At 41.8% G+C, this 11,576-nt stretch overlaps 2 protein-coding genes across 2 annotated transcripts in view; both read right to left on the minus strand.

Moving 5' to 3' along the window:
* Positions 1-1,284: 1,284 nt before the first annotated feature.
* On the minus strand, positions 1,285-3,936 carry Myf5 (myogenic factor 5). The gene is made up of 3 exons (XM_031349575.1): positions 3,291-3,936; positions 2,481-2,556; positions 1,285-2,046 (listed from the first exon to the last, which is right to left on the minus strand). The coding sequence occupies exons 1-3, from the start codon at positions 3,789-3,791 to the stop codon at positions 1,856-1,858; spliced, it is 768 nt and encodes a 255-aa protein (XP_031205435.1). The 5' UTR covers positions 3,792-3,936; the 3' UTR covers positions 1,285-1,855.
* A 4,286-nt stretch (positions 3,937-8,222) lies between these two features.
* Myf6 (myogenic factor 6) overlaps positions 8,223-11,576 on the minus strand; it is a 4,460-nt gene continuing 1,106 nt past the window's right edge. The window contains exon 3 of the mRNA XM_031349322.1: positions 8,223-11,500. Within this exon, the coding sequence (XP_031205182.1) occupies positions 11,382-11,500 (119 nt within the window). The 3' untranslated portion in view covers positions 8,223-11,381. The remainder of the gene's footprint in view (positions 11,501-11,576) is intronic.

Below are 11,576 nucleotides of genomic sequence, written 5' to 3' on the forward strand. Positions count from 1 at the left end.
AGACTTTTTCTGTATAGAAGCAACCATCCATACTATGGTATCACCATCCTAATATGGGGACAGCGGCCACAATCAGATTTTAACTCAGGCCTTCTCCCTCCTTTACATAGTGGTTTATATTCCTTTGAGCATCATGCCTGAACACACACACACACACACACACACACACACATACTCAGATATAGTGAAGCCTTCTAGAAAGCAGGTTTATTGCCATCCTGCACTAGGGTCTACCTGCAAAACCTTAAGCAATTTTACATAAATAGTCAAAGTTAGAGATTGAATTGGAGTGCCTACTGCAATCCCAGCATTTGAGAGGCACAGACAGAGCAATCACAGCACGCTCACAGCTAGTCTGCAAGTTTGAGACCAGGTAGGACTACACAGCAAAACCTGTCTCAAAAAATATAATAAAACAAGCAATTTAGAGGATGAGAGCAAACTTTATATTTGGCCCTTTTTGACAGCTACTCTCTATCCATCAAGGGTTACTTCTTCTTGTCTCTCTCAGATGGAATACTTACCAAAAAATGTCTCAATGGTTATTTCAATTTAATTTTTTGTTTAATCATCCAATTTTCATCTCAATTTCTCCAGATGAGCTTCAAGGGAATAATGAAAAATGTCTGTCTATCTCACAGATGCATATGTACACACATTCATAATGAGGATAACAAAACTTCTAAAAGACTATAAAAATGAAGGAGAATATCATATATTTCAGTTTGCAATATGGTTTCAAAGATTTCCTATGCTGGCTTTCTAGTAATAGGAAAAATATCCACCTTCTCCAAATATTTTATTGATAGTAATAGTATATTTATTTATCCAGTTACTTTAAGACATATACAAAAAGCTAATAAAACCTGGCTCATGATTGGCAAAGTGCTGTATATAGTAAAATGACATAGTATTTTTTTAAGCTTTTTGCTTAAACAAATTATATTATCCTGTACATTTTTACTATCTTTTTTTATATACAACTAAACATTGTATGGAATAACAACAAAGAAAAGGGGGCTTCATCTACCAGGCATTCTTGAAATATATTTACCATGGAAATGTGATATTTTTATAGGTAACATCAACAAGCCTAAAAGAAATTCATCAATTATTTTCACACTTATCTACAAGGCTAACTGTGTAATCATATTTAACCCATACTTACATGTTTCATGTTCATGATTGATTTGCTAATTTCATTGGGGATGTTATTTTTAAAGGCCAAGAAACAAATTTGTTATTTCCATAAACAATTTTATTTATAGTGAAATTTACAAAATTTTTATAGTTTGAAATTGCCCACAATGTATTATTTATTGCTTACATTGAAAGAAGTATTTCTTATAAGAAAAGATGAAAATATATATCACTAGGCTGAATTGTTGTATTTTCATTTGATACATTATTAACAAAAGATTAAAGAGAAAAGCAAAAGTTAAATATATTTTTAATTCCCTGTAATGGATTCCAAGCTATTAAAATGTTTTTTGAAGAAAAAAAATAGAGCTCTAAATACCAAAGTTATTTTGATGTGCAATATTTACAATATATATGTATAAGTTAAGAATTACTATAAGTAACGGTCAGTTAATGGTCTCCATTGGAAAAATATTTCTGGAACCATGTATCTAATGCAAATGAAAGCTAAAAATGAAAGCAAAAAGAATAGGCAGAGGAGAAACCATTATTGCAAATGTGACTTTCAGTTAAATCCATTTCCTTATAAAGTGGCAAGACAGTATTTACAACTGAAAAGCCCATATTCTGCGCATCTTGTCTTCCCTTCGGACGCGGGGCTTCTTTTCTCCCTTGTAGTAAGCCCTCCTAGCAGGACTGACCATCAGGAGATAGTTCATAATACGTGATAGATAGGTCTGGAACTGGAGGATCCGGGGGTTGCAGGCTGTGAATTGGTGCTGGCAGCCGGAGACAGAGAAGCTGTGTCCTGAAGAGCCAACTCAGATGGCTCTGCAGACGTGATCCGATCCACTATGCTGGACAAACAATCCAAGCTGGACAAGGAGCTTTTATCTGCAGCACACACTAATAGCACAAGGAGGAAAGTGTTTTAAGAAAACTATCCCCACGCAGACAGGCTGGCCTGTGGTGGCCTTTAAACTGTAGGTCAGCACCTTTGACCACATAGGTCAGGTGATCACAGAGGGACTGATATAAACATTTGCAGTAAATATCTAGCAATTCCCGAGGGTAGAGGTGTGGAAGACCCCTGGTAATATTTCAAGCAAAAGTGAGCGTGTGTGTGTGTTGGGGGGCGGGAGGTGCATGCACGTGCATGAGTGTATGCGGGTCTGTTTGTCAGGGTAATCTAGAGCAGAAAATGGTCCAAAGCTTCCCCCATGACATCCATCGTTTTTATTCCTTTTCCAAATACTTCTTGGAAGGACAGACTGCTTATGACGGAAAGAATTATGAGACTGAACAGATCTTTAAATGTGTCTGAAGTTATCAGTTCTTACCGTTTGACACATCAGCACAGTAGATGCTGTCAAAGCTGCTGTTCTTTCGGGACCAGATAGGGCTGTTACATTCAGGCTGTAACACAAAACACACAGAAAGATATTTTTTAAGCCATGGCAAAAGACGCACAGACCTAGGGTGAGATCATAGCAGCCCCCTAGCTGAGGAAACCGAATGGTCTTAGTACCCTCTCCACGGCACTGATTTAGGAAGGGGCTGCTGCCTCCAAATCTCCAGGGCACCAAGGGTCAGTCTCTGGGCTGAGGAGAAGAGGAAAACAGAAGCAAATGGAAGACGGTGAAATCCTGTGCACTGGGTTAACCATGCAAAATGGATTGCAGCAGAAGGAAGCCACACTAATTCTGGGAGAGAACACTTTCCCAGGGCAAAAACACATTAAAAACCTGCCAACACCGGAGCAGATGCCCTCTGAAAACAATGTATCGACATTGCCTTCCAGCCCTCAGAGCAGGAATTGGGATGAGGTTTGGGATGCTTTCTAATTCTTTACTGAGTTATATACACTGGGTGGCTGCTGGAAGGCAGAAATAACAGAGAAAACACTTGATTAGTCACTTAAGAGCAGGCCAGCCTTTTAGTACCATTCACATGCATCTGGAAACAGCTAGGAATTCAAACTAAAATCCTGTACCAACAGTTTTTGTTTTGTTTTGTTTGTTTGTTTTTTAAACCTTTCTGTGAACACGACTCTTAAAGCAATGGTCCCCCTGTACCTGGTTTAGAAGAGGTACCAGGACTTTTCACCAAGACTATGGTAAAAGATAGTGGGTCTTGGAGTCTAAGCTTACCATCCCATCAGAACAATTGGAGGTGGGGCTGGTGGGCTCGGAGCAGCTCTGTCCCGGCAGGCTGTAATAGTTCTCCACCTGTTCGCGCAGCAGCTCCTGGAGGCTCTCAATGTACCGGATGGCATTCCTGAGGATCTCCACCTTCGGGAGTCTCTGGTTAGGGTTGGTTGTGGTGCATCTCTTGAGCGTCTCAAAAGCTTGGTTGACCTTCTTCAGGCGTCTGCGCTCGCGCATGGTGGCGGCCTTGCGTCGATCCATGGTAGTGGACTTCCTCTTGCAAGCTTTGCAGGCCCACATGAGGCAGTGACCAGCCTGGTGGTGGCCGGTAGGTGCACGCACGTGCTCCTCGTCGTCTGAGCCCTGCAGCTCAGCTTTGTGTGCTCCGAAGGCTGCCACTCTTGGCTCAAACTGGTCCCCAAACTCATCCTCTGGCGAGGGGATACAGGAGCCTTCATAGAAGTATTCAGAAGGGGAGAACTGGCAGCCGTCGGTCATGTCCATCCTTCAGAGAAGCAGGTGGGAATACCTGGATTCAGCAGAGAGGGAGAAACGCCAGTCCTTGGCTGCTGCAGGCCAGCAAATCCAGGCGGAGCTCCGGGTTTGGAATTGTTTCTCTGTAATTAACAAGGACAGATGCCTGTTGGCCAGGGTCGGTCAGTGGCTGAGGTTGGGGCTCTTTATATATTCCTGGGGGATGGGAAGGGAGGCTGGTCCCTGTAGTTGGGCGTTATTAGCATATTTCACCACAACCCCCCACAGAGGTTGTCTGGGCAAGCCTCTTGTCTTTCTTCTAGAGACAATTTGCTGTTTACTGGCCCCTTTGACGCTAATGATTTTACTGCAGCCCAACCTGCTCAGTGGCCTTCTGGATAAACTAAACCTAGGGATCGAGTAAAGAGGGGTTGGGGTTGGCTTCTTGAAATTAATCACACTTTAACATAGTCAGCAGCAGTATGGTAGCAAGACATTAAACTCTGTATTTTCGTCTTTTTTCGTCTGACACCAAAAGGGAATCTAGCTTCTGGACTCTGAACACACGGACCTCCCGTGCTTGCTTCTCATTTTCACGAACTTTACCAAAAGATCGAGTCAGTTTGTATGCTGGTAATAGTTGGTAAAATAGTGAAGTGACATTTTCATGGAGAGAGCGAACCTAGAGAGTATGGTGTTCCAAAACCTGTTTGATAAAGACCAAAGGAATAAAGTTCTGATGAGGTGGGCATCTCATTGGCATGGCAGTAGCTGGAGCTTCCTTTCCCAGGTCTGGCTCTCTCAGAGGTCACACTTTTCTTCTGTTGCCCTGAGAAGGAGATGGCCTCAGGTGGACCAGGTGACCTTCCCGCATCCCTTTCCTTCAAGCTACCATCCATCCATCCATTCTCCCCCCGCCCCACATACCCCATTGCCCACACACACACACACACACACACACACACACACACACACACACACTTGTGTGTTGCCTCTTCCTCTGCTCAGACCTAGGCTAATACCTGCACAGAGTGATTCCCACGCCTGAGGATGGGCACCGGCAGCAACCCAGTTTCTCACAGTGAGCTCCCCTTCCAGTGTGGGGTTTCTTTTCTCTAGAGTCTGCTGCTCCGCCCTACCATTTCTACAGACTAAACAGCCAGCCAGACTTCAGGGTCGCTAATTTTCTGCTTTCAGGCCAGCTAACACCGTTACAGATGGGTCCCAGCTGCCAGCTCAGAGAGATCCTGGGCTAGTGTAAAATTTCCAACTCCTCTAAAAGAGTGGCTTCACACACTTTGGTGACAAAAGCCTTTCAGAAATGCCATTTGCAGACAGGTCTTTGAAACTTTGGTGAACTGAAGACAAAAGGGAAAAGCTACCATTTGTATATTTTTTTAAAAAAAATCAGCCTGTTTGTCAGCTTTTATGATTTCTTCTCCACAGTTAACCCCCTTTCAGATCACGTGAGAGGGGAGATGTTATTCATATCCAAGAAACACCATTACTTACGGTCAGCACAAGTTCTCTGGAGCTTTGCATCTCTTTTTTGTAGCCTCATTGTAAAAATGGACTGTGCACACTTGGGAATCTCATCCAATTAAGTAAGTGTTGTGGATCCAAAGTGAATCTCTGTGGTGTGTGTGTGTGTGTGTGTGTGTGTGTGTGTGTTGCATTTGTCTTTCAATGAGGATGATGGTGATGATGATGATGATGACTCAGAGTAACTTTTCTAAAGCTGCCATGATTGACAGATCTGGTATCTATAGGGGCCAGAAAAATTATCACTGTCTATGAAGGCAAGTACTTCAAGGAAAGGACCTGAAAGTGCCAGTCACTGCACTTGCTAGCTGTATTTGTCTCTGTTCCCTCTACCCTGTCCTGTAATCTTGAAGACAGATTTCTTCTGAAAATCAGGTCTGGCCAGTCTCACACTGAGGGGCTACTTAATCATCTGGCCAATGAAAAATCCAACTGTACCTTATTGGTGCCAAATTATACATGTCTGCCTTTGAAATGAATACAATAATGGGACAACACTGGATTTAAACACACACACACACACACACACACACACACACACACACACACTACTGAAGATAAGGCTCCTGCCTCATTTCTGTGGATGCATGTGATTGAACACAAAGCACACGTGGAACTTCTGGACTCTGTTTTGGAGAGGTACACAGTCACATCCTCAAATTCACAGCAAAAACCATAGAGAGGATCCGGCCAGCAACTACACTGCATAAAACCATGGTCTTCCTCTTTCTCTTCCTCCTCTCCTCTTTGCTTCTCCTCTCCTTCTTTTTCCTCCTATCCATCCTTTTCTTCTCCACCCCTCCTCCCTCCTTCCCAACTTTCCTCTCCACCTTCCTTTCTTCTGTCTCATATTTGGGGTAACTAGATTGGGGTGCAAATGTGGTCCTTACAGGGGAAGTGGAAGACCGAGCTTCTGTGGGGCCAACCTTTTGACTGTTTCCCAGTCAGCCCTCTTACTGTTGTGTGTACCTAATAGCTACTGCCTGGAATCTGTTCTGCCTGGAATCTGCACATTTGATTTATTGTTCTTCAGGAAATCACCATATAAGTTTGTTTGTTTGTGTTTGTCTTAAGGTAAACTTTAACTCTAGGGCTGAGTAATTTTCCCTTGTCCATACAGAATTTGAAGGAGTCTCTCTGCTTTTAGAAATGGCTCGGAGCCCCTGGAAGTGGTTCCATTTGCTTCATGTTCAGTGTTAAGGGGGTGGGTTCTGGGCTTTCTGGGCTCACCACACAGAAAAGCTTGCAAACTGGAATCTTTTCTCTGGGCTCCTGGATTGGGAAGCCGCTGTCACTCAGGGGCCCCTGTCAGTACCAGGAGTGCTCAGAGGTTAGGGCTGTCTTTGGTAAGGTGATCTCAAAACAAATTTACCAGAGAGCAGCAGGCTGAGTGGAACTAAAGACGCAGGGAAAATACAAGCGCTGGCCGCTTAATGAGCACGGCGGAGGGGAGACAGGGTTGGTGTGGAGGGCCCTTTGGGACACAAGTGCTGAAAATCGGGTCTCAGACCACAAGGATAAAAAATGAGACAAAACTTTTAAGCCATTGCCACAGGAAAAAAAATAAAAAAGGTCAAAAACCTGAGGTAGTCTGCAAAAAGGGAAGAAAACTGGCTCCTGAAATGAGAAAGGTTCTGTCTCCACTCACAGAAGACCCACTCTTCTCAGGACAGACCAGAAGAGGAAGTGAGCGATTTGCGTGAATGTTATGCAAAACAAAATCGGAGAAATTAAAAAGGGAAGTATAGGAACATATATTTGGTTTATATAGTGAATACACACATACAATGACACAATGACACACATACACATGTATGCCCATAATGCGCGCGCTCTTATGAATGAAGAGAAAGTGTTCCTCTTCATTCTGCCCCTATCTGCAGAACTCTGCTTCTGCGTGGTGTAGAGGACATCCCAATGTGCTAAACAATTTTAAATTGTTATCAGCTCTTGAAGTCTGGCACACCTATATAAACACATTAGTACCTGCCAGAGCTCTGAGAAGAATGTGTGGACCAGACAGCTGAGGAAGACATTGGCCTCTGCTTGAATTCGAAGACTCCCAGGAGAGATCAAAGGACTATGTAAGGACATTTAGCAGCCTGGAGAGGGTCGAAGGAGCCGAAGGAGCCGTCCCTTCCACATTACCTTTGTTGCTGTATAGGACAGGCACCTTTCATCCTACAGAATGGCTCAGAACCTGGCTTGCAAAACACTTTCTTTTTGCAGAATAAATCTGCCAGGACTAAGGATCATCTTTGAAAAGATTTAATCAGTGTGTGGAAGTAAATAGTGGATTCTGTGGAAGAAAATATCATGTTGTTGTGTGTTTACTCATGACCAGACAATGAGAAAGTATAATGTTTAAAAATTAAGTGCTTCTGAAATCTATATGTGGTGATACGAGAAGGGTCTCCAAATGAAGAAATTGGTTAAATGTTTCATAAAGAAGAATATAAACTGTAGAGGGGTGTCTTTGTAATATTTAAAAATGACTTTCATTATCCTTATTTTTCCTGCCTTCCTAATAGTGGTTGAGAGCCCCTGAATTTCTGTCCTCCTCACAAAAACAAAAGCAAGCAAACAAACAAAAACCAAAAGACCAAACAACAACAACAAAAACCAAAAACCAAAACCCACCTCCTCCACCACCACCACCACCAAAACACTCTTAAAAGAGTTGAAGAAAATTGAGATTGGGATCATTTGATATAAGCAAATTTCCCCAATGTCTGTGGTCCCACTATGATGATGAAAGTTAGCTTTGAGAGCTTATTGATATTTGATATCTATGAATTATTTCAGTAATAACATAACAGAAACCACTCATTATTTAATATTTGAAATTACATGAATCTCTGAAAAGAGATCTGAGTTCAATCCCAAAGTCCTTATCTTTACTAAGTTATTATGTCTTAATTTTCTGCTTCCATAGTCTTGTTTATTTTGTCTTTGACCTTGGTTAGAGATTATCATCATTAATATCAAACAAAAACAGTTCAAATCACAAACACACCAAGGATTTCATTGGAAATCCTAACATGTCAGCTATAGCACTGAAGGTCATATGAACTCTTTGGAAAATATTTTCTCTATTTAATGAAGAGTCTTTCATAGGCAACCTCACTCCAAACAATTTCTCAAGTTACCCAAGCTAAGAAAGATAGAGAGGATTTGGTTTGCAAAGACCAAATAAAATCTATCAACAAGGGACGACCAGGAATTGATAAAAGCATTCTGATGCAGAGTAATTCAACTGTAAGTCTTCTTATAAATAATCTAAGATAAATATATTTACTTGATCAGTTATGACTTATCAATTGCACAGAGAACCCAGTCTTTGAAAATAATGGTAGAGAATCACATTTTAGGGCAAATCCTTTGGATGATAAAAATATTCAGATATAAAATATGTATAGTTAGTAAAGATGGAGACCACCCAGAGTGAGTTATGTATATTTTGGTTGGGTAATTTGACTAGGGAATGCTTTGGCATTTAGTTTTCAAAGTCATGCTGTAACTTGGAGTTTACTAACTCACTGTGCTTTGAGAAAGAGGTCTGCAGGAAAAACTGTCAAAGAGAGCCAAATAATTCTATGGACCATAGTTGCCAAGGCGTCTCTTTCTAGATGCAGCATAGTAAGTAGTTGAGGGTATAGTTGACTTATGGCCAAGTAATAAATGCTGCTCTCACTGGGTCATAGTCGGACTGCATTAATACAAGACTAAAGATGGCGCATCCTCCTGCTCAGTATGATTGATTACTCTTCCTGACTGGAGTCAGCAAGGACAAGAAGCTTCAGTTTGGAGTGACACGCTTTTTGATGGCCAATTGAATTTACTAATATAACATAAAAAGAATTGATCTTAGTGTCAGTTTGTGTCTTCATGTGCTATCTGTGAAGTTTCACAAGCCCATGAGAAAGGGATTAGCCTCTCTCCCATTGTTTTATAAACAAGAAATCAGGACTAATCAGCTCAGGTTGTATAGTAGCAGTCTGGATTTAGTTTAGGTAAAGAGTCCTCACATAGACTCAGTAGGTTTCCTAGACCACCCAGCCACCTGCCTCTCTCAAACATTTTAAAAAAGAATTATATGCCAGTATTGGTATCCTCAACCAAACACTCTGAACTTTGAAGTATTTTAGAAGAATCCATTTTCATATGGTCAGAAAATGAATTAGTCACAGGCAAGGCAGACACAATCACAGTACCACAAACCTAAAATTCTCCAAGACCCACCCACCCCAACGACTCCTACCCTCCACCCCCACTCCTGCTGAGAATTCATGCTCAGAAAGTTTCAGGTATTGGTTGAATTTCTGAGTTAGAGAGATTGAACCTCAACATTTACACAAATATCACAAACCTCAGGAAAACCTTGAATTTGGAAATATTTCCAACATCTATACATTTTGGATAAGGGATTGTCAACAAGAGCTACCTCCAAGAAGGGTTTTTAAAGGGTGGCAAAATACAGCTGCCTGTTTGCAGGGTACGGTGTCGGTGGTGCTCTCTGGAACTTGTGTGTTACTCAACAGGGAGAGTTAGGGCATGGATCCAGGCTGGCAAATGCTTGGTTCCATTTGATTTTTACGTGAGAGTACCGAGCAGCAGTGGAAGACAGTCGATGGTAAGCGGTGATGGTGAAGGTACGGGCCATGGTAGACCGAAGGCACAGTTTAGCAGACCAGGCGTGCTTGGCTCTGCTTTCCTCCCCACTGTGTTTCTTGGTGGTCGTTTTTTCCCCCTGAGGTTACAGGAAAAACAGAAGCAGCACACGTTGTAAAATCTTCATGGAGTGGAGCTCCTGGGGTTTCCGGCTCTCTAGGGGCTTTGCTATTTGGTCCAGTTAAGAGGTTTCATGTGTGTTGTTGTTGTCTTTTGCTACCAAGCATTTAACCCTTCTATCTACTGAAGCAGCCCCTCCCCCTTTCGAGGAGGTCCACTCTTCTGCAAGAGCCAGATTGCACTTCTCTTTTATCTTTCTGTTTGGAAAATAAACTCAAACCAAAGAGCACTTGAAGATATTCCAGTCTGCTGGGGGCTAGTCTAGTTCAAGAAAGCCGGCTATCAGGCCCGTGTAGGTCCTGGCTACTTTAGCTCTAGTCTTGGAAACAGTCCAGAACACCACGGAGCGAAAAATAAATAAATGGGGCCAAATTAATTGGATACATTTAGGGAAATGAACAAAGAATTCTTAGGGGGAAATTTGAAAGATTTTCGTATATTTACAATTAAATTTCAGAGGAAGGAAATCCCACCCAGATCACCAACCACAGAACAGTGTGGGGGAAAAAAAAGAAAGAAAAAGAAAAAGCCACAGAGAGGCGAGAAGAGACTTTTTCTGGATACGCCCTTCTACTAGTGACAAGTGAGGAATCTACATGGTAAATTAAAGTGCCCAGTTTAATTGAGATTACAGTTCCCAAATTCATTTTCCTCCCTATAAATTAGGTTGAAAAAAGAGGCCCCAAAAAGTGGTCACGTGTGGTATCTAAGTTAAAACATGGCTATTCGTTTTTGTACATATGTCCTTATAGTCTTTACAATTTAATCAAATTAAGGCCACTTTTGTACATGTAGAAACGTATTAATATTTTAATATTACAATATCAGGATCTTCACACATTTTATATACAATGCTTAATTCCACGTTTAAAATATATCCTTTAGGTTTACATAAAAACGAAAATTCTAAGACTATTTACAAAAGTACATTAAATACTATTAAGATTAAACGTTCCCTCTTTGATTTAGACAGGAATGAACTTCGTTTGCAACTGACAGAAAAGGGTCACGTGATCATAGTAAAAGGTAATACGATATAAAAATCAACCAAACTAAAAACAAAATTAGGGTTCTAGAGCTAAGCCACTAGCAGTTCCGATATAATAATAATTATCATACTAAAAGCCTCAAGGCGAAGGACTTGCACTTGAGGTGGCGAGAAGTTTCTTTTTTAATACTAAATCTCTTGCCTTTCATAAACTCTGGCATCTGTGAGCCCTAATCTAAATGATTAGGCGGAAAGGGGGTCTTCCTGCTGAGTGAAGAATGTTCCAAATGCTGGCTGAGTTACTTCTCCACCACCTCCTCCACGCTGGGGAGTTTGCGTTCCTCTGAGGAAATACTGTCCACGATGGAAGAAAGGCGCTGAAGACTGCTGGAAGCTGACGCATCCACGCTTGCTCCTCCTGAGCACAGAGAACAAACACAGACCATGCATGTAGCATCCCTCTGTGTATCCCACAAAAGGCTACCGAGGCCACG

This window comes from Mastomys coucha, unplaced genomic scaffold, assembly GCF_008632895.1.
Source record: "Mastomys coucha isolate ucsf_1 unplaced genomic scaffold, UCSF_Mcou_1 pScaffold4, whole genome shotgun sequence".
Lineage (NCBI taxonomy): Eukaryota > Metazoa > Chordata > Mammalia > Rodentia > Muridae > Mastomys > Mastomys coucha.